The sequence below is a fragment of the Anguilla anguilla genome, chromosome 2 (genome assembly GCF_013347855.1).
Source record: "Anguilla anguilla isolate fAngAng1 chromosome 2, fAngAng1.pri, whole genome shotgun sequence".
Classification (NCBI taxonomy): Eukaryota; Metazoa; Chordata; class Actinopteri; order Anguilliformes; family Anguillidae; genus Anguilla; species Anguilla anguilla.
Genome location: NC_049202.1, coordinates 19,786,068 through 19,809,705, shown reverse-complemented (window position 1 = coordinate 19,809,705; position 23,638 = coordinate 19,786,068). Strand labels below are relative to the sequence as shown.

The window sequence follows — 23,638 nt, the reverse complement described above, 5'->3', positions numbered from 1 at the left end:
ACTTCGCAGTCCAACTCTAAACAGAAATCAGGGCGGGGGGGTGGTAGTGGAGGGGGACACGTGTAGAAGCACAATCCAAACAACAAATCAAATTCTACAGCGACAACAGGGGGAGAAATATCTGTACTCACAACTCTAAATGAACGCAGGACTGGATTGTTCTTACAAACCCTACCTTCCATCGAAAAACATTTCAAAGCACTAAAATAACCCCATAGATGTGTGCCCCCTCCCTCTCATGCCCTCCCTCCTACATGCGAGATCCAAAACCCTGAGTGTGATCTGCTACCCTTTGGATTTTTTCCCTTTCTCATTTCACGTTAATGCTCAGACATTTGAAAAACATAAAGGGGAGGCAGGGAGGCTACGATAGAAGCTTTCAGTAAACAGGGATGCAGAGGAAGACATTAATGGTCTTTATACAGGAAGATGTGGCCCACCACCATCGCCAGTATCCAGCCCCCATAGATCAAAGTTCCCACAGAATACCCTGCTAGCCCCACGGACCAGCTCATCACTGTAACTGAGAACGTGCCCTCAGTGATTGGCCAATGGGGGCAGTGTCAGAGAACATGAATTACAGCCTGAATACAGGCGGAGCCAAACTCTGATTGACAGGCTTATACATATGTATGGGAGAGAGGAAATTAAGGAGAAATGCACAAGTGAGCAAGCGGAAGAGAGAAGAGGACGAACGGTGTGAGGAAAAAATAGGATGCGAGAAATGGAGGGGAGGACAGAAAAGACTGGGAGGGTGAAGAAAGTAGGCAGGAAGAAGGAGAGAGAGGGAGGGAAAAGGATGAAAAGGTGGCCTTGACCCTGAAACCAACTATCAAACCACAAATGCTAACAGATGGGATCTCTTTGAAAATTTCCAATGAGAGGCCATCTGAAAGAGATAAGACCACAAGAGATTTCTGAGCAGGGCGGACTGTGTTTATTAAAAATGTTTGTTGGCGAGGAACATAAGACACCCGCAAACGAACGAGAACACAGTCAGTGAAAGAATGTTCAGAGCTGAAAGAAACAAGTGAACCGAAGAAACTGGCCACATCTTGTGCGAACGACCTATATGCGAACTGACGACCGAAATAACAGATAGAACTGGTGTAGTCGTTCACAAATGAGACACGCGCTGCTTTCTCAGTAGCCAACTTGTAATTCTCATGCGCTGAAGTAGAACTTTTTATCGATCGATTATATACCAATAATTAACTAACTTTATTCTTCTTTCAATTTACAATACATTTTTATTGTAGGAAATACATTTTATTGCAAGTCCACTCCACTATTCAGGATTTGTAATAACAGGATCTAAGTCTTGGATATGCTATTTACAAGTTTCTGAAGTTTTTATTTTTTTCATTTTTATTATTGTTTTTGTCGCTGTTGCTATTGTTGTTCTGTTATCAGTCAGGCTTGAGCAAATTAAATAAAGCCATGGCTAATTAGATTTCCTTTGAAACACAGGCTAAATGTGTACAAACGGACTACAACTCAGTTAAATTGAAAACTGGGGTGCCTTGTTTGTACATCGGTGCCCATCAGCTAGCTTGGACGCTAAGTTAGTCGCGAACGAAAGACTAAACAAAGTGAACAAACTGGTGAACAATTTTTTACGGTGAACTGACTCAATGATTAGAGTCCCTGAAGGGAACTGGAATGGCCCTCACTAATTTTAGATCAGTCCATTTGTGCTCCAGGACTTCCAGAAAGATCAAATGTCTCTAGTGCTCTGTTTTCACTTAAACCCCAGAGAGCAATAGGTGCGACACCTGTGATTCACAAGCTAGTATAATGAACAGACTCGGATGGTGGTGAGACCAAGTGCACTTCTGGACTGCGAGCCCCTTCAGGTGTGTGTACGTGCATGTGTCGGTGCAAACGAGTGTGGGTGCGTGTGTGTGTGTGGTCAAGTGCGGTGAATTACCTGATGTGCGTTGCCGGCAGCGACTCGTATTGCCGGGAGAGGAAGAGTTCTCTGTGGCGCAGCTGGTGCTTCTGTTTATCGCTCAGATCCGGCTCGCTGGGGCTCTCCTTCTCCTCCTCCAGGTCCTCTGTGCATGGGACAGAGAGACAGCATGCATCAGAGACAGCTACACAGAGACAGCACGCATCAGAGACAGCTACACACAGACAGCACGCATCAGAGACAGCTACACACAGACAGCACGCATCAGACAGCTACACACAGACAGCACGCATCAGAGACAGCTACACACAGACAGCACGCATCAGAGACAGCTACACACAGACAGCATGCATCAGAGACAGCTACACACAGACAGCATGCATCAGAGACAGCTACACACAGACAGCATGCATCAGAGACAGCTACACACAAACAGCACGCATCAGAGACCGCATGCATAAGAGACAGCTACACACAGACAGCACGCACCAGAGACAGCTACACACAGACAACACGCACCAGAGACAGCATGCATCAGAGACAGCTACACACAGACAACACGCACCAGAGACAGCTACACACAGACAGCAAGCATCAGAGACAGCTATACACAGACAGCATGCATCAGAGACAGCTACACACAGACAGCACGCATCAGAGACAGCTACACACAGACAGCACGCATCAGAGGCAGCTACACACAGACAGCACGCATCAGACAGCTACACACAGACAGCACGCATCAGAGACAGCTACACACAGACAGCATGCATCAGAGACAGCTACACACAGACAGCATGCATCAGAGACAGCTACACACAGACAGCACGCATCAGAGACCGCATGCATAAGAGACAGCTACACACAGACAGCACGCACCAGAGACAGCTACACACAGACAACACGCACCAGAGACAGCATGCATCAGAGACAGCTACACACAGACAACACGCACCAGAGACTGCTACACACAGACAGCAAGCATCAGAGACAGCTATACACAGACAGCATGCATCAGAGACAGCTACACACAGACAGCACGCATCAGAGACAGCTACACACAGACAGCACGCATCAGAGACAGCATGCATCACAGACAGCTACACACAGACAACACGCATCAGAGACAGCTACACACAGACAGCACATATCAGAGACAGCTACACACAGACAGCACGCATCAGAGACAGCTACACACAGACAGCACGCATCAGAGACAGCTATACACAGACAGCACGCATCAGAGACAGCTACACAGACAGCACGCATCAGAGACAGCTACACACAGACAGCACATATCAGAGATAGCAACACAGACAGCATGCATCAGAGACAGCTACACACAGACAGCACAGAGATAGGAACACACAGACAGCATGCATCAGACAGCTACACACAGACAGCACGCATCAGAGACAGCTACACACAGACAGCACGCATCAGAGACAGCTACACACAGACAGCACATATCAGAGATAGCAACACAGCAAGCTGGGGTGGGCGGTATAAATGGTATACCAGTAGAAATGTGTGTCACAATATGAATTTGGCTACATCGTCTAAACCAGGAGAGAGATTCTGATGGTTAAATTAGAGCATCGGTGCAAACATTTTGGTCAGAAAGCAGGGCTCGACAATAAGGAGTGCCCACAAGAAGATTGGTTCAGGCCTGCTGATTGATTTGTCACTTGCCCAAACAGGCCAGTACCCTAAGTCAGTCTAATCTGGGTCGAAGAGTTTTTTTAACCATCCTGCAAACTATGCTACAACTTGATCATTTCTGTACTGACACGTGCTTATCGATAACGAACAACACAGCTTGATTATCAATATTATCAATAACAGCTGTCTTCAGTGTTGGTGTTAATGCAGGATTCTGCTTTTACACAGAAAAGAGCTAAAACACCGATATGCTGAGGCGATGACCCAGACTTGAACCACAACAAAATAATTACTCCTGTTTGAGCTAATTGTCTTTCGGTCTGGAATTTGTGTTGTTCATTGATCACAATATTTCCAGTTGTTGGTAGCATTGTGAGATTCATAGAGAAAGCACTTAATTTGAATGAAAAGTAGAAAATGAGATGCCACGCTCTAGCAAGCATGCTCAACACAAGTAAATTCAAACAGAAATCGTTGCTTGGGTTTTTAAAAAAAAAAATTATTAGTCTGTGTAGCAATAATTCTTTATGTTCCAAATGTTAAGATTATTTGAATCTTATTTCATCCTAGTTTCATCCTGCTTGTCACAATAAAATGGCATACATTTACCATGTTATTATCGTTAGTAGGTGTATTACAGCGAAACAATAACGGTTAATTAATAATAACCTTATAGTTAACTCCAGGCAACAGTTAATAGTCCTGAGTGTTGTATCCCTTTTAAACCACGTTCCAAAGCAAACTGGCCGTGGGCACATACAGGTAGCACACCTCGCACAGACCGCACCGGAAATACAGGGGAAACACCGCAAAGCGAGTAACCGCTAAAACCGCGAGCGAGGAGAAGCCTCGCTCGGAGCCGACTGCGTTCAGGGCCGCTCTTCCAGCGAGGAAACGGATCGCCTCGATTAACACTACTCGCTTCATTTGCGGCAGAGCCTCATTGAGACATTCCTCATTACTGCCAGCCAGCACCAAGACAGGAAGCAGAGGGCAGCAATTACAATACAGAGATAATTACTGCCATGACAGGCTTTCATGGATTTCCATTAGAGCCATAATGGGCTGTTATGAGAGGGGGACGTTTCGGGGCAGACGCTCACGGTCTCCTACAGCAACGACACAGACAGACGAACCCTGGGCCACGCGAAAAAAAAAGGCTCCTCTCCTGCCCTTTAGCCCCACCTTCACACCCAGCAAATCCTTCCTTGTTCAAAATCTCACACACGCACACAAAATCAAAATCCCCCTTCCCCACACACATTTCCCTCATAGTCATGGGTATAGCTCCTACCCCACCTGCTCCTACCCAAGCTACTGTATATCCCACACCTGGTCCTACGGGCATAACTGCACAATCCTTCATACACGTACTGTTCTCCCTCCTTTCCGCCTTCACAAACACACACACACACACACACACACACACACACACAGACACTCTAACTCACTGGCATGTTTGTCAGCCAGCTGGATGAGGCTGTGTGAGATATCTCTCCGTCTGTAGAAGCACACCACCTTGGCTTCCACGTTTCCACTCGCAGTCTGAAACGGAAACAAAGACCGTTAGATGCTCCACTGACAACAACTGACTGCCCCCAGGCTCCAACATATGACAACAGGACATCCTGAAACTGAAACTATTTTTAAAACAATAAAATATTCTTTTCTCCAAAGATTTCCACAATTCTGCAGAGCCGAGAATACTTCAAGGACTTTTTAGATCATTACATTACATTATATTACGATCACTTAGCAGATGCTCTCATCCAGAGCAACTTGCAGAAGCAGAGAACATCAGTGTCTGAGGAATACAAAAGTGCAACATCTCCAAGAAGGCACACTTATAATCAATGTGTACAGTTAGCTGAGCAAACCAACAATTAGTATGGCAAACAAAAGTAAATACCACTACACAGCTAATCTTCACAGTTATACATATAACCCTTTATTACTCCAAAAGGACAAAGATACATAAGGAAGGTAGCTAAAGAGGGTCCAGGAGAGTCATGGTGCAGTCTGAAAAGATGAGTCTTCAGTGTGTAGATGGGCACAATCTGTTAAACTGACCTCCAAATATATTACTGTGTAAGCAAACATACATCTTAACTTAGTTAATTGCCAAGAATCCTTGCAAAACCAATAATGTGGTTATCACTTGCAGCATGAAAAATGGTAAATGGTAAATGGACTGCATTTATATAGCGCTTTTATCCAAAGCGCTTTACAATTGATGCCTCTCATTCGCCAGAGCAGTTAGGGGTTAGGGGTTAGGTGTCTTGCTCAAGGACACTTCGACATGCCCAGGGCGGGGTTTGAACCGGCAACCCTCCGATTGCCAGACAATCGGTCTTACCTCCTGAGCTATGTCGCTCCAGCTAAGTGCTGGAACAATAGGTAAAAAGGTTAAATGTACCTGTGTCAGTATACCTGTGTCAGCAAATGGCTAGATAGAGAATAAATGTTCATAGAGTATATTTAATACAATGAACTGCCATAATTACCTGTCAGGAGGGCAAAAACAAACAACAACAAAAAAACAAATGTCTACAATTAGACCTACTGCATTACACAATACAAATAATATTATTATTATTTTTTTTTTTTTCAGATTAAAAATGACAACTAGCCTTGCGCAACTGTCCTACTGGCCTCCCAAAATCAAAGCAACAAGACAATAAAAATGCAAATAAATAAATAAATAAATAAATAAATAAATACTTCAGATGAATAGCGGACTTTGCCCAGACCATAGGGATTGATTTCTTCAAGGAGGCCAAGCCAAACCAGTAAAAGACGTCTCTTGTGAGTTTAACTGAATTTGTGTCATCAAGAAGAAGCAGGTCAAGGAGAGCACAAATGTCCGCACACAGTAACCAGGAAAGACCTTTCACAGTATACTTTCAGTAAAAATATTACAGGGCACCCCCAGACCACCTGAGTGTACAAGCCTCTATGTGTCTATCCCACCAGGTGAATGCTAATATAAAATGCACAGCACAAACCATTTCTCTCTTGACCCATTTAATTAGCAAATCTGGATCAACCAGCTGTTTTAATACTCAAGCATTTACTCCACTTCGAGTCCTCCTGTGTTCAGGGCAAAGCTGCAAATCCAGGCCCCTTTCACCGGAGCCTCAGGGAACACTGCATGAGCTCCTCCAATTAATTTTACTGCATGTTTTTATGACACATTTTGAATGCAAAAACCCGGAGGCTATATTAAAGACCGATTGACTGTTGGATTGGACAGCCAATCGTGGAGATGAGCAGATTGGTTTCATCGTGATATGGTTATGCCCGAATGACAGGGACACTGAGATGACGCAAGGGGTGTGTGTGTGTGGAACATATTCTGGTGCCTTAAAGCAAGGGGTGATGGTAAAAACCCTTCCACACCTAATTCCGCCCATTCCTGAAGTCTTCCTATTGAGAAATAAAAAATGAATACACAAAGTTTACATAGTGGCCCTACTGTTGAAACCCAACAGGAAGAAACAGGAACAATTTCCTGTTTAACTTGGTGTGCCATGATTTTCTCTCACTGAGACCAGTGAATTAAGATTCTGAACACGTCCTTCTAAAAATCTTAGTCTTTTTTCTTTCTACTGTCTAAGAACTCAGGTCTTCAGCAAAAACAGAAATTATTACTGTGGAGGAAGCAGCGACGGCATCAAATGGAGTAGGTAATTGAAGAGTGAGATGAATCTCTCCTAAAGGAGTGATTTTCTGAAAATGCACCAGCAAGAGAAGTTCCATTTAATCTGTTCACACAATAAAAACCTCTTCTCAACCTTAACCATCCTCTTGACCGGGGGAGGCAGCAAAATGTCTACACCCTTTACCCTTATATGGACGCGTATTAAATTTGCAGGAATGTCAACAGGTATGGAGTAATGGAAATATCCCTGCCAAAGGTACTCTGATAAGGCAGTATGAGACGACAAAAAATATATAAATAATAGAACTATGTGCTAAGGGTAAACACCATGATTATTAGAGACATAGGTGTGCTCTCACTTGTCTGTTGTCATGGAGACAACAGCTGAGGCGACCCAACATCTGTCGACTGCGATCAGATTTCTGGGTCTAAATTTTTACTGCCATATAAGATATGCCAAACATCACAGCTAGCTTTATCACTGAGCCTCATTAAAATCAAAATCCTTAAAGCAAGCCTCAGGTTACTTCAGAGTATTTTTTGAGTTTTGCACCTTGGTGGCAAGCACAAAGCAATTTTACTGGATTTCCCATGCTTGCGCAAAGATGGCTTTCAATTGGTGTTTGAAATGGCCAGAGTGACGGTAAGGCACACCCAAATTCTGTAAAAAAAAATATCCTTATCCTGACAACTGGTGCAGTGATCTTTCAACTATACTCACATCATCTTCAAAGGGCCCAGGAAAAGAGGGTGAGACACACCATTTGTGGGTTGTGTTATTACTGATGATAAAGGTACGATTCTGGGGCCAATATTAATAACCGGTATTTGGCTGGCCATATAGACTAATGCCGAAGCCAAATCGCCAATATGTCCCCGTTTTACATTATAGCAAAATGAAAACTGCAAAGAAGATTCCACATTCATGATCAAAGTAGATGAGCAGTATATAATATAAGAACTTTTATATGAATCTGAAAATACTTCCAATTTATTATTAAGCAGAGAGCATTACTCAGTCTACAGCGACTGAGTCTCTGTGTAGTCTTGCTTGTAAGAGGTAGTCTCTCTGTGCATGTTGGGTCATCATATTTGTCATAATCTCTGCTTAAGAGCAGATACTGATAAGTTTGCTTCAAGCTATTATAGGATTCCCACTAATTTTAGGAAATAATTTCCCAGGACTTTTCAAGGACAATTTCCATGACTTAGACTTACAGACATGAAACATGGACAATGGTAGCCCAAAGCTGGTGGAGGACTGGGGGGGGGGGGGGGCATTTCAACAGCCTAAACATAGCAAACTTTCATCTTCATTATCCACACAGGTCATATTTCAAATCCAGATTCATAGTCATTTTGCCACATCACAACCAATTTGTTAACCAGTTTATTTGAACAAACTATCAATTTAGAGCAGCAAATTAATTACTAATAATGTGTTTGCATTCAGATAAAGGACTGATGGTTATTCAAGTTTGCATATCAATCCCTGTAAGCATGATAATTGAGACAACAGTCCAACTTTTGTAGGTCATTTAAAAAAATCATGTTTCTATTAACGTAACACCTCTGCTCCTTATCGATAATAACCCAGGCCTTTCCCTCCAACCTCCACCTGCCAAATTATGCGCCCCTGCTCAAACAACCCGCACCCACCCAACCCAATCCCCAGTTAACTGTACCTTATTGAGCTCCTCTATTCGCCGAATGAGATAGGGGTTACTGGAGGAATTCTCGAAGAAGACATAATCTATAACAGAAGAGGTAGAGAGAGATCTAGACTAAGCGTTTGCTTTTTTCATTATTAGTTACACAATACATCCAAGCAAAGCCATACAAGACATGCACAAACAGGTTATCAGAGAATCATACCCAACAGCATTAACTTAAAATAACAAGATCTACCGTTCCATCTTCCTTTATCCTTTATTTATATGTGGCCAAGAGAAAGTACAAATATTTCACTGAATATTAATGTATTTAAGTTGGTATTACTTTTAGCAAAATTGTGGTGTAGAGATACAATTACTGCGTAGTGCACCAGAAACTTTTGGTTCAAATTCACTGCAAATGCTGCTGTTCAGCTACCCAGCAAGGAACTTAAAAAACCAAAAACTGTTTATCAAAAGCAGAATATGGAAGATCTGGAAATGTAGGCAATATAACAGAGTGTAAAGATGTCCCCAAATTGAAGCCTAATCACAGCAAATGAAAGACTTGATAAAGCTTAACTGATACTGAGACGACACTTGTACTATAGGGACAACACCTTTGCAAGCCTGTGCATTTCGCACATAAAAGTAAAGATTCATAAACCAGTGGCAATAACAGGAACACCATGCTGCACCACTCTACATGACCAAACTTGCACAGGATATTTCCACACGGAAACATTAGTCCACTGCGTGACTTAACTAAGAACAGAGCTAAATCATCTTATTCATGGCATTCAAGTTCTCTTTCAAAACCAGTAAGTGAATACGACTCATACTTTGGCGCTCATAAGATTCCACAAGAATTTAAGTAAACAAACAACAATAGTGGATTAGCTTTCGACGTTTTTCTGCCAAATTTGTTCCGATGACAGATGAACTGTCTGTGATTTTAATGAGGCTAACGTTATAGGTTTCATCGGGTGTATATGCTTACTTCGTGGGAGGTGTAACGTTCTGACAACCAGCTGATAATAACATTAGCGTTACATAATTTTGTTCTAACTCTGTAGTGATATCTCACCTCCGACAAACTGGTAAGAAGATGATACATTAAAGTATCCTCTGTAATACAAAGTATTCTTATTTGCAACCGATAGAGCATTTACTACATCTCATTAATAGTTAGATCGCTAATATTACCGCGATATAACATTTGGGTCATAAGAACACCACGCAATTTTCCGTTATTGTTATCCATTAGCTAGAAACATTTTTTTGTTTTACAAGTAAATTAAACTGATTAACTTCAAGTAGCAAAACCCATGCGTAGCTTATACAGCTAACGACATTTAAGTGAACAGTTCTTCAAGTTTCAAACTAACAAAGGTGAGGTACATTTACGCGATGACAATTACAGAGCCAGTCACGTGACTTTACTGTAAGAGGATGGTTTGTCGGTCGGCTGGCTAACACGCTAACGTTAGCAGTTAAGTGTTAGCTAGCTTCATACCTGAATAAATGGTAGCCAAGTGCACGCAAAAAATGTATCTTTTACAATATTTCAAAGTTAGCCATCACTAACATTGTCGGTTATTGATTGCATGTGAGTGAGTTTCTGGATTTGTATGCAGTTACGTGTGGTTTTCAATCACAGCACACTTTAAAGCCATATATGAGATGATTGACTAGTTTGATGCCAGCAAGCTAATGCAGCTTAAAAAAACTAGTCTAGGATAGTTTCATCTCAACAGGCAAGATGTAAATTTGGTGCATCCTGCAAACAGCGCGTGTGTTCTGAATGGCACTCGTTCCTGAAAAAACTACATTCGGATTATGTGAATCAAAAATCCATACCGGGCAATTTCTAGGCCCAAGAGCTTAGTAGTTAGCTAACCACGGTGAGACTAAACATCAAGCAGCCATCGCTTAGGTACAGGTTAGCTTGCTAGCTAGCCAATCGTACCAGGCGTTGTAGCTACCCAGCTAACCCGTGCCATGGCACAGATGCCAGAATATGGAAATTGGGAGAGAAATATTTGATTAGTGACAAAATGGGCGCAACGATTGTTGTACAAGGTACAACTGGTACATGTAATAATATCAACAATGACCAAAAACACAACGTAAAAAAAAATAAACAGGCTACTCAATATTGTTGTTTAGGTAACGGATTACCCATTAGCCAGCTGTTTCGGTGAATGATAGCTCCACAGCACGTTAACATTAGCTACTGTAGTTTTGAGGCCCAGCGCACATTTTAATCGCAAATCATCAGTTAAATTCCGCTGCACACCGAAATCAACAAAAGACACGTTCGCACAATTAATTATAAACCATTGCATTAACATCGGTGACCGGTGAAACAGCAGTATCCAAATGCATAGCTAGTTAGCAAGCTATTCGCTGCGCTTCGTAATGGCACTCTTTCAATTCAAAAATCAGGACTGACATACCTCCGACCCGGTACATGTTGGCCGCCATTTCTGCCCTCTTGGAGTGTTAAAAACAAAGCAAAGTATAAACTAAAATATAATAATAAATAAATAGTCTGATAAAATATGTATGTTCCAAATCCCTGTAAGATACACTTAGCTGCAACGTTAAATTGATTGGTGAGGGGGGTGAACCAGGAGTTGAGCGGGAGATATTTAATGCGCCCCCCTCCCTGCATTCAGAGTACAATAAAAAGCAAGCAACTTGCACGCGAAAACCCTTCAGATCAACCAGGGTTGTTTCCTGGTGGGGGTGGAGGAACGAAAGGGGATGGAGAAGACGAATACACACTTACGCGCACGTCCGAACGCACAAGCACGCATACGCAGCACACGCACGCAACATACACACACAAACACAGACCTTTTTGAAATTATCATTCTACCAGGCAATACTGCTTGTTATGCGGTAGCGGATTTTTAATGAGAAAACGTTGTCTACGTGATGTAAGCGACACACACATCATCTATTACGAATGGTTAGATTTGGAAAGATGTGTCGTTTTTGCACCGAGTGTTATGTCATATTCTTCAAGGTAAACTTTCAAATAGGCTGTCCAGTCACACCATACACACGTGCACATAGGGTATTTGCTGTTCGTCTAAGGTTTTTGGGAATTACACGGGCGATTTTGTGAGTGCCCAGCTCTGTATCAGGGACCTTCCATCTGCTCTCTAATGTTTGCCACTCATTCATTCGTACCAGCATTTTTCAGCATTATTCTAGATGTCACTGGAAGAGGCAGTGCTTTAGAAACAAATGTGCTCTTATCGATCACTGACTACATCTGTAGGTACGACTCCTTGGAATGATCTGCGCGAAGGGGCAGAGCGGTCGCAAACAAACGTGTAGGTCACAACGTCCTATTTTTGCATTTCGAAGAAAACACAAATTCCCTGACCGGGAATCGAACCCGGGCCGCGGCGGTGAGAGCGCCGAATCCTAACCACTAGACCACCAGGGAGCGGCGCTTTGTATTATTTTGAAGTTATTTTTATTGGACGAATACGAAATGGATCATGTCTTTTGTGATTTTTGCAAATTGCAGTTTTCGCAAATTGCGAGTTTCACCACTGAGAATCAAAAAAAAAAATCAATGGTCGGGTGAAAATACCGAACATAAATCTTGGACTATTGTCCGGTTGCTGGACAGTATACTGTTAAGTTAAAATAGCCTGAAGTCTCCTTTACATATGTCGTCCGAACTTTCTCCGATAGCCTATCTGTGATTCAGGAAACTGCATGAGTGCATTGTATCAACGGGAAGATGATTTCAGCAAGGGTCTATTTACGTATATGTCAGCTATTTACCCCCAGACTTCTGCGCAGAACAGCAAACGTGCAGCTCATAGGCTACAGCAGTTAGAAAGTTCTCACCCCAGCAACAACGAGCTCGGATTTGGTCAGCGTAGGTTTAGGACCGTAAACGTAGTTGCTAGTCTCGAAGTTAAACGTGTTTTCTCTCTGATACCTCATGAGGCAAACACATAGTGAAACATAGTCAAAACATTTTCAAAAGAATTGTAGTGACTCTTAATATCTGATTATGTTACAAGTGTGCGCTTTGATCGATTGGTGATTACACATTTGTTAAAAACCATTCAAGACGTGCAGCTGTTATAAAATATGCCAAATAATCCATTAGGTTATGCTAGATCTTGAAGCGCGTAATTTAATTGTAGTGTGCTTAGTTTAACTTTCTGAAAGCAGCATACTTTTAGGCATATTCAAGTTACCATATGATAAATTATATAAAGGTGTTCGGGATTAAATAATAATAATCGTTAAAATTATTATTATGTAAAATAATGTGTTCTTTGTTCAAAATGAAGTACCGAGGGCGTGTCATTTATTATGATTAAATGTAAATGGATTGCTCTTCCTTGTTTACATACGTATAGGCTATACACTAATACACATAAAATAAAATAACTTGCTAGGCTTATAACGATTTAGGGCAAGACATTTTTGGACATTATGGAACGGGTAAAATGCTGTAAAGTATGCCACACGATTACCTTCTCCAAGGTGCGTAAAGATAAGCGCAGAGCTACTTAACACGGTGATGTCTGGAGGGGTGTTGCTGTGTGACATCACTGGAGGGAACTGCCCTCTCTTGCTGAGTTGGACAAAGAGTGAGCAGAGCCACAACCCAGACGTACAGTATGAACGGAAAAGCCACTCTGATTTGAATGCTTTGAGACTGGTATAGATTGGTAAGTGCCTCTCTTGGATCTGTAAATGTTGCGTTACTCCTCACGCGGCATTTTGGGAAACACACATGGGTAACCTGAAACTGGACTTGGAGAGGTATGGTTATTTGGTCGTCGATGTACAAGAGTCCCCTCTCTTTCTGTTTTGCGTAAATCACGCAAGTCACAGTGGGGGCGTCCAGGACGCATGACAGCTCCGAAATGAAGTTTGGGAATAGTATTTGCATCCTGAACGTGGGAGGCACAAAATACGCCTTCCCCAGGGATGTAATAAAAGATTTCCCTCTGAGGAGGGTCAGCCGGTTGCACAGCTGTGCTTCAGAGAAAGAGGTGTTGGAAGTCTGTGATGATTACGACCGGGAGAGAAACGAATTTTTCTTTGACAGACATTCGGAAGCTTTCGTGTTCATCATGCTGTACGTGAAGTCGGGCAAGCTGAGGTTCGTACCGCAGATGTGTGAGCTGTCGTTCTACAATGAAATGATCTACTGGGGACTTGAGAGCTCGCATCTGGAGTTTTGCTGTCAGCGTCGCCTGGACGACAGGATGTCCGACACTTACACCTACTTTTCGGAGGAGGACATCAAAACCGAGCAGGAGTTGAGAGACGATGATGATCTGGATAACCCAACTGCCACTGGGAGCGGCAGTGCGAAGTGGCTGGAGAGAATGCGGAGAACTTTCGAGGAGCCCACGTCGTCTGTGGCCGCACAGATACTGGCATCTGTTTCCGTCATTTTTGTGATTATGTCCATGGTGATACTGTGCGCAAGTACACTGCCGGACTGGGACACTGCCAAGAACAACAGCGCCGAGGAGCACAGGTACACAGGGAGTTTGGAGCTTCTCCGGGATCTTGCTTTCTTTCTATCAGTTTCTCTTTTGTGTGTTCCCCTCCCTTCCGATTTAAAAATGGCAAAACAATACAATGCATTAATATACGGCGAGAGATAAAATTGTGTGTGTGTGTGTGTGTGTGTGTGTGTGTGTGTGTGTGATGTACCTGTGCACGCGCGTGTGTGTGCGTGTGTATGGATTGAGAGACAAGGAGAGAGAACGTTGTAGGGTACTTGTTGGGATATTAATAATAATTCTCCTTAAGTGACACAACGTTCCAAGGGTTCGGGATGTTCGGCTGCACTTACATGGGAGTGGAAGTAATTATCACTAATGTATAGTTGTCAGCTGTCAAATGTTATTTTGTCCTGTGCTTCTGTTAAAGTCTCAACTGTTTTGTCCTTATTTTTCAGCACACAAACAGTTCTACAGACAATTCTACGTCTCCAAACGCAGTGCTTCAAATGATTAACTGCGAGGGGACATGGTACAGGCTAGGCAACTTATTTTATTTTGCCAGTCTTTTTGCCGCACTAATGTTGTGCGTTTTGGTGAACGTTTTGAAAAAAAAAACACGGGCTGTCAGATCCGTTTACAGTTCTAACAATCCTGCGCAACGACACAAGAAAGAATAGACCGCTTGTTCGAGACAATATCATGCATGCATTGATAATAAATATTATTTAATTTACCGAAAATTAGGCCCAAGTCTGAATAATTTCTTTAGGCCGACCTGGAACAAATATGCGAGTGGTCCTTTTATGCAAGCACGCTTCGGCAACCATCATCCCCCGAGTCAGAGGGAAATCACCAAAGCCCTACAGAAATCAATAACCAGAACTGGATAAATTAGTCATTCCGGGAAATGTAGAAGATATATCGTCTACCAGGCGGATGTCTACTGGAACCAGTAGTCTATAGTATTTATGAAATATGTTATTAATTCTGGGGCTCCTCTGTAACAACGTCAGGCTTCACGCTTTTTGGAAAGAAACCCATGGTCCTGATTTAGAAATGGTGAAATCCTCCCGAGACTTGGCAAAAGTGTATAATTTTATCTTATAAGTGTTCTGGGTGACAAAAACATTCTGCAGCGAAAAGATTTTCCGAAGTATTATTTTACTTTTAATGAATGTTTTTTTTTAATTTTTAATTTTATTGAGTGTGGGTTTCAGAATAGTAGAATATGTGGTTCTTGAGATTAAGACCAGCCTCAGAGGAACAAAACGGAATTCCCGGATCTTAAGAGGATGTACAAGTACATGAAAACTTAAAGTAAAGCCAGCATACTATGATTATTGCTCGCAGAAAAAGTTTACTCAGTGCACAGAAAACTCATTTTGATCCGCACTGGGCATTCGTCGTTGGTTTTCCTCGAGATCAAACGACCCAGTGGTGGTCGAAACGTTGATTTATTAATTTTTTTCTGGAGCAGTGTCGACTTAATTTGCTTTTCACGCGATAACTCGTGCACCTGCATTTTCTGCGCATGCACGTGCATTTTCGAGGTATATTCTTCCATTTAATGGTCAATCAGTCTACATGACAAACGCATTATGATTTTGCGTTCATGGTCAATGTCGTTTGCGCCTGTATTTCTGTACAAGGTGCTGAACCGAATAGTTTTTAGTTTCGAATCTATCATTACATTACAGCCATTTATCAGACTTTCTTATCCAGAGCGACTTACCCAGATTTTTCTGTATTTTATTCATAGTATCCATTTATACAGCTTTATATGTACTGAAAAAGTTCAGGTTAAGTAGCCTACCTTTCAAGGGTACAACGGCAGAGTCCTACCTGCAACCTTTAGGTTACAAGGCCTGTTCAATAAACATTATAGCTTACTATAACGCTGTTATCGCTGTATCATCGCTGTAATTTAATCAAATCACTTCGTCCTCCGAGTCTTAAGTGCAATCGGAGGATTTATTATAAGCGTCAATCTACGACCTGGACCCCTGGCTTTTCAATACAGAATCACCTTTGGATGCATACAATGTCTTGATTTTAGTTTTCTTTATATAATGGAGAATATACATATGTCGATTATTCCCACAAAGACTACAACTTCTGAAGCATTGTGAAGCATAACTCAAAATACAGGTGACGTATATGATATAGATGAAACCAGGCTGAACACAGATCCCCTTCAATAAACCCGAAATCTCATTTATATCATCATATTTTTCATTGTTATTATTTTTGTTTCTGAAGTGAGGCATTAATGTCGACCAATTAATCAAATTAGTATATTGCAATAATATCATTCAAACGTTTTCGGTGAAATATGTCTATATGTACTGTAGATGAATAGATGTATACATTCATGGGAATAGAATCAGGATTTTTAAAAATACAGTTTGTTTGGTTGTCATTTTTGCATACTAACAGCTGCAAGAACATACTAGCAGCTGCAAAATATGTTTATTTATTACATTAAACAGTAGTTGTTTACCCATTTTTCAGGTTATCTGTCAAGCCTATTTATTTATTGACCTACTTGATACTCTTATCAAGGACAACTTACATACAGTAGCTTTAGTGATGAGTTGCCTTACGTTGATTTCAGCAGCTGCTGTTGATTGAGAGTTGGCCACTGAAATACAATAAAGAACAACAGAGCTCTAAATCCTCTTGAAGCAACATTTTCAGTGCAGCACTTTCTGTTGTAATTCAAGCGTGTATGACACTTTGAGTAATACAAAGATGTTTCAAAAATGTTTTCTTCTAAACTTTGAAAGAAGTGTTCTTCATCCTTTTGAAGAATGTCATAACTTTTTTTGTGGGACAATGTTCAACATTTTTAATTTATAACCCGTGAAAAGTGTTCATAAATCACGCAGATTTGCACTCTCATTAAATAGTGTATGTCTATCTTATCGATGTATTTCTGTGCAGTTTGTTTGAATGTGTCTGCCTGTTCCTTCCCCATCAATACCATGTGGTCTGGCTGCAGGTAGGCACAGTGATGGTATAATGATATTCCATAGAGAGGATATGTGTGCAGGGTCCAGGTAGGAGTGGTCTTAGCACCTCTCAGCCAATCACAGCACAGCCTAAGGACTTGGGGCTGGTGAGTGGCTGGACAGAGGCAAGCTGAAAATCACAGAAAGGTCTGTTTTTGGTCATGGGGTGCAGCATGAAGCCATAAATGTCTGGGATGTTGGTTAAAAAACGCTGAGTCTGTGTGTCTTAACACACAGGACCAGGTGCCCATTACATGCATTATACGCATGGATTCTTTATGTCAGGCACACACACACACCCACACACAGTCCTGACTGACATAGCAAGTCAGAATGGAAGGTTATATTCTGTTTCTCTGTCGATAACTGATACTAATTCTAATAACACTGACAACTGATTCTGATAACACTAATGAATAAAGTACCCGAGGGGTATAAAACTTTGATTGCTCTTGATCAAATCAACAATACAATTAGACATTTAGAATCGTGAACCTAATGCCTGTCCTGTAGCTCAGGCTGTACGCACCATATGCTTTGGTGGTGTGTGCGCTGTTGAAGTGTGTGTCACTAATTTTTAACTGGGTTAGTCTGTCAGGTCTCTAAGGGGTGCCAGCACTGGGACTCTCTGGCATTTTTTGGCAGACTGCAGCTCCTCATGCTGCCCATCTTGCGGTCCACTCTCCACCCTGGCCTTGTATCACACATCCTACCCCCATCCCTTGCACGTGCTCAGTAAAGCGCCAGAGGTCTCGTACCTACCCACCAGTCCCATCAGTCACGTTCAAGCTGCTTGATCCCTGTGATGATCAGCAGACGGGCATATACGCAGTAAGCTCTGGAGTTTCCACGGGGAGGGTTTGAGAGTTTGAAAGTTTGACCCAGAAAAGGAAAGAAAAAAAACATTTTTAAAAAGGTGGGAGTCCTTTTGAGTTCCCGTACATACATGTTTATTTTCTTAATGCAGGTGACATGCGTTGGCTGTGGCTCCAACTAGAAACTTTGCATGTCATCACTGCTCATGAGAATTTCAAACCCTTAACCAAAAGCTCTGAAATATGTATTCATGGGTTTCACATGATGTACCACTGTAGTTTTGGGGACCAAAATTCATCAGTGCCTTCCATCTGCTATAGGATTGTAATATTGGAAAAGGAAAGAATGAACAGAATTAGTCTTTCATCATATACCAGAGAAATTTGAAACTGGCTTGCAGCAATACAGAATGAGATCCTCTAACAATCATCCCAGATGGTGCGCGTGATTCTTGATAGATAACTAGCTAACTTACCCGAAATAGTCCTCACGGCACATTCAGGAATGATTTGATGGGAGCCCAGAGCTAGGTTCCAGCAGACATGGGAAACCTGCTAAGTGCTATTAGATATAACTGACAGCATATTAATTTTGAAGAGGAAATCAAACCGCTGTTTTCATGCAGTACGTTCTGCAATTAAGTTACCTCAGCGAGCTAGCTAGCTAACAAAACATTTTTAACTAACTAGCAATGACTAAAGATTTACTTTACATGTGAACCTAAACATTGCTTATGCAAGCAGCAAAGGCTGTGTTCCATTACAGGGCAGCTACTGTACCTTCATAATGAACACAGCCATGGTGACCCAGACCAACAGGCTTGGAGCAACATGTTTCGGTGGTGTCAAGAGTTTAATCAGAACTAGATAGTAGATACAGCTCACAACTTAACATACCTTTGCAATGGGCAATGACCACTAATTCATTCCCCATAATAGCAGGCACAAAAAAGTCACATGACTGAAACCCATGAATTGAGCAACTGCAAGCACGTTTCCACTTTGTTTTTACCCCGTAAGGTCCAGAGACCTCTTCAGTGTCCAGAAAAAAGTCTAGCTCTTACAGGGCGAAGTAAATGCATGGCTACCAAGGGCTGGCCAATATAAGTACTGTAAGTAAGGTATGGTTTCCCAACTACACAAGCAATTGTCTCTGAAAGAGAAGGTGTTGAGTTAAGATATGGTGTATATGGTGCACAGGTGGTTTGCTATCTATGCTTCTGACTAATGAGGATGCATATGTTGAGAGATGCATGTCTGCTCTTAGTGAAGTATATTTTGTCCCCCCCCGGCCCCCCCCCCCCCCTACCCTGGCTGCACTTTCGCAGGATCATCGAGGCTGTGTGCATTGGCTGGTTCACGGCGGAGTGCATTGTCCGTTTCATCGTGTCCAGGGACAAGTGCGAGTTTGTCCGGCGGCCACTCAACATCATCGACCTGCTGGCCATCACCCCCTACTACGTTTCCGTGGTGATGACTGTGTTGACGGGCGAAAATCCGCAACTGCAACGGGCGGGCGTCACCCTGCGCGTGCTGCGTATGATGCGCATCTTCTGGCTGATCAAGCTGGCCCGCCACTTCCTGGGCCTGCAGACGCTGGGCCTGACGCTGAAGCGCTGCTACCGCGAGATGGTCATGCTACTGGTCTTTGTCTGCGTTGCCATGGCGATCTTCAGCGCCCTGGCCCAGCTGCTGGAGCACGGCCTGGACCTGGAAGCCAGCAATGAGGACTACGCCAGCATCCCGGCCGCTTGCTGGTGGGTTATTATCTCCATGACGACCGTCGGCTATGGAGACATGTACCCCATCACCATGCCCGGCCGGGTGCTCGGCGGCGTGTGCGTGGTTAGCGGCATCGTCCTGCTGGCACTGCCCATCACCTTCATCTACCACAGCTTTGTGCAATGCTACCATGAGCTAAGGTTTCGCTCTGCCCGTTGCACGCGGAGCCTCTCAGCCGAGTTCCTCAACTAACAAATAAGGCAGCTGCCCTGGCTCCTTATACCCTCTTCTCTACTCCACCTCCACTTCTCTAATCCTGCCTGTTCCACTAATTCTTTGCTCTATTTACTGCTAGGATTTGGACTTTGGCATGGACATACAGTATACTTATAGATTAAAATTTCTCAGCAACAACCCCCCCACCCCAAAAGTACGCTCAGGATTTCTTGTCCCTTTGCAGCAGGTTACCTCCATCATCGGCAGGTGGAGCCATGTTTATGTGTTGCTCTCCTACCCAACTGCCTGTCTTACTACAAATAAGACAACTGAATGGATTTGATGTAGACTTTGTGAAATCATTGCCTTGAGAAACCAGCAGAATTCTTTTGATTCTAGGACCGCTGCGTATTTTGGATGAGTCTGGAACTCTTTGACATACCACTGACAGTCCCTCTGGGGCCTGTTGACAGGGTGGGTGGGCATAACTGGCCAAAGAAAGGGCAAAAGGACTAATGATTAGAACCTTTCTTCATCGCAGGCCAGTTAGTGTCCTCTGCTAGACACATGAGTAGTAGAACCATACAGAGAAAAGCACTGGGAACAAATACTGAGCCTCCTTCAAAGCCTTACAGAACATTTCTTACTGAACTCTTTGACAGATGGTTGCCAGTTGCAGAGAATCTACTATTTGAACTCCATTTGATTTACTTATGTTTCTCTAGCAGCCATACAGGACCATTACTGGGAGTCATTTTGTTTCTTGTGCCGCAAAAGGGCACCATGTTAAGAATCTGTTTTTGTTTTTGAAGATAAATTGTTTCTTTACCGCCCTTCCTTGCACCTGGAGCTGTAAAATTGTGAAAAGAGAAAATCTAATCTTCATTGATTTTTATGTTTCTCCTGACTATGGATGAAAAGTGAATTGTTTTAGGTGGGCATTGGCCATTGTAAATTACTGGGAAATGGTTGGGTCGAGTGAGGCTGGATTTTACAATATATACTTGGGTTTACTTTGTTTCACCAAACATTTCAGATGAATCACAGATGAACCATCTGCATTGTACTAAACTGTATAAATCAAGTCTCACAGACTTGTCCAAGAAACAGTTTGCTTGTGATACCCATTTCCTGTGGTGGTGGTGGGGTGGGGGGTGTTTCATAAACGGGCAAATGGTACCGCCATCTGCTATACATGGTCCCAGTCCTAATATGCACCTTCTAAGCGAGACTGTTTGAGTCTGCACTCAATCTGTCAGTCATCAAGGCTAGGCCAACTGTTCTCTGTGGCTTCTGAGTAGTATGCATCAAAGATGCATATTTGCATAAGATTAGATCACCCCTGTCCTGAACATCATTGATCCTTCCCCAGAGGGAAGAAGAGACAGAGGGAGAGAGAGGACAGGCACGTAATGCGTGAGCATAGCTTTCCACTGAGTGATAGGAAGTCAAGGAGGAGAAGGTGGGCTAGCTGACACCTCACAGTGCGGGTGGAGTAACACAAAATTACCCTGCACCTCTTCAAATAAAAGGACTGTTCAACTTTTTTTTTAAAGAGACAATGTTACAAAACAGATCAAGAAAACGTGGCACTTACAGATGCTGGATGTGATGACCAGCATTTCAAAAATACATGTCATGATTAATTTATTACTTGGTAAAATAAATTAAATAAAATAAAAATAAATAAAAAGATGGATAATATCTGTCAGCACTGTAAAAGTCCCTAGATCTGGCTCTAAAGTTGCCATTGCTTTGTGTTAACCTCAGCCGGCAGTCCTTCACGATGTTGGCTGTACCACCCCCTCCTCCACGACTTGCGGTCACAACCAAGTTGAGTGGCTGGTGCGACGCATTTGGCCTTCCTCACAGATGCACTGTGTCTCCATGGTCCCGTGTTCTCATCGAGTCACACTAGGAACCCCATTGCACTGATTCCAAATCAGTGATGGTCTTAACCACACTGATCTGGAATCAGTGATGGTCTTCATCACAATGATCCAGGACTAGAGATGGTTTTCATCCAACCTCACTGTGCTTTTAATCAATTTCCCCAAAATCAGTGAAGCTCCTCGTTGCTCTGTTCTCTGGGATTTTTCCATTGTTCCTTTCAACCATTTTGGCTTGTTTTACTGTTTGAACTAAACTTGGAATAAATAATTTGAAGTGAACTTCACATTCTCTCTGTGAGTTTCTCTATGTAGAGAAGTACCAAGTGAATACAGTCTCCATAACTTTATTTGGAAGACATTTATTGAGTTTATTTTATGCATAGTGAATGCATAATAAATTCACTATAGAGGAATATACACAAAGTAAAATTGTTGTAAATAATAATTTAAAATAATCTAATCATAATTTTCCTGTGTCAGGATACAGCTGTCGGCAGCCTATTTCAGTAACAGCACAGCTTTGGTTTTGAGATACTATTCACACTGTAAGTAAGGCTAAATTTGGTTTTACAGCAGTGTGCCAAGTTTCAGCTGTCATATACAAGAGAAACATTTGCTCACCAAGGCTAGGAGGCCGACTGAAAAAGAACATTTCTTTTATCACAGTTTCAAATTTCAATAAAAACATGGTGTGATCTGAGCAACATAATCTGTGTGATCACTCACTAAATGCCCATTAAGCCCGAATCTTACCTTACCTACTCAATTTCTGTCATACACCCAAGTCATTTGTTCCTGCTTTTTAGCTTTACTTTTAGTCCATATGAACAAACTGTCTATTGAATGACAGTGGAGGTTGAAAGTTGATTATAATTGGTTAAAAAAAAAAAAAAAAAAAAAAACAATACGGTCTGGGCTTTCTGTGCTGCTAAAGTTTGGTTTACCAGCTGGTTATAGCATTAACTATAAACTGAATTTAAAAAATTCATAAAACATGAATGTTGAGTAAACGCATTATGCACTGATGTAATTGCCTACCATAACTAATCTCAGATGATTTCAGTTGAAAAGTAAAGTTTCCAATGGAGGTCCACTTTAATCTGTTGTTTCTTCCAATTAAAGCCCTGTTAAATTTGGGTTTAGACAGAAATTCTAGACAATTTCTATATAGCCAAACAAATTTACTACTCTTCATTTCAAGCAGCTTTCTGACCTTTCTAAACCTACAGTAAATAATTATTTGTGACTTTCTGTGCTTTTGGAGAAAAAAAAAATACTTAGAAATGCTCAGCTGCACATAGATTTAAGGATTTGTTTTAAAGCATTCTAAAAATATGGATGTTGATAATTGTTTCCTGTCAACTTAACAATGATCAAAACTGAGTTGTGGCCTAAATCGCACATACAGTGAGCACCATAATTCATTGGACAGTGACACATTTTTTGTTATTTTGGTTCTGTACTCTAGCACTTTGTGTTTGAAAGGATACAATGACAATGCGGTTGAAGTGCAGACTGTCAGCTTTAATTTGAGGGTATTTTCATACATATCGGATGAACCGTTTAGAAATTATAGAACCTTTTGTAC

At 42.1% G+C, this 23,638-nt stretch overlaps 2 protein-coding genes and 1 non-coding gene across 7 annotated transcripts in view; 1 reads left to right on the top strand and 2 right to left on the bottom strand.

Moving 5' to 3' along the window:
• The window catches only part of LOC118220941 (metastasis-associated protein MTA3-like), a 48,390-nt gene extending 36,626 nt beyond the window's left edge, over positions 1-11,764 (bottom strand). For 2 of the 3 annotated variants that reach the window (XR_004764034.1, XM_035405421.1), the window contains exons 1-4: positions 11,069-11,292; positions 8,921-8,988; positions 5,026-5,119; positions 1,931-2,057 (exon numbers count right to left, since the gene is read on the bottom strand). Coding sequence is in view for 2 of the 3 variants with exons in the window: in XM_035405421.1 (XP_035261312.1) it covers positions 1,931-2,057; positions 5,026-5,119; positions 8,921-8,988; positions 11,069-11,117 (338 nt within the window). In the remaining variant the exon portion in view is untranslated. Of the gene's footprint in view, positions 1-1,930; positions 2,058-5,025; positions 5,120-8,920; positions 8,989-11,068; positions 11,293-11,346 lie in introns of those variants that run through there. The other variant, XM_035405422.1, reaches the window with a different exon arrangement.
• Positions 9,660-21,840, top strand: LOC118220942 (potassium voltage-gated channel subfamily G member 3-like). Of its 3 annotated transcripts, none has more exons than XM_035405425.1 (3): positions 9,660-9,708; positions 13,986-14,423; positions 19,549-21,840. In XM_035405425.1, the coding sequence occupies exons 2-3, from the start codon at positions 14,011-14,013 to the stop codon at positions 20,192-20,194; spliced, it is 1,059 nt and encodes a 352-aa protein (XP_035261316.1). In that variant the 5' UTR covers positions 9,660-9,708; positions 13,986-14,010; the 3' UTR covers positions 20,195-21,840. The 3 variants fall into 3 exon arrangements, with proteins under 3 accessions (XP_035261316.1, XP_035261315.1, XP_035261314.1); XM_035405424.1 differs by lacking the exon at positions 9,660-9,708 and adding an exon at positions 13,247-13,602; XM_035405423.1 differs by lacking the exon at positions 9,660-9,708 and having other exon boundaries at positions 13,251-14,423.
• On the bottom strand, positions 12,279-12,350 carry trnae-cuc. Its single transcript has one exon. It is a non-coding gene; the product is annotated as a tRNA-Glu (tRNA).
• Positions 21,841-23,638: the final 1,798 nt, after the last annotated feature.

What these genes read in the sequence shown, in the direction of transcription:
- LOC118220942 (XM_035405423.1), top strand. Translation starts at nt 13,801, where the DNA reads ATGAAGTTTGGGAATAGTATTTGCATCCTGAACGTGGGAGGCACAAAA. An exon ending in AACAGCGCCGAGGAGCACAG is followed by an intron (nt 14,424 to 19,548) that starts GTACACAGGGAG and finishes GCACTTTCGCAG; the next exon opens with GATCATCGAGGCTGTGTGCA.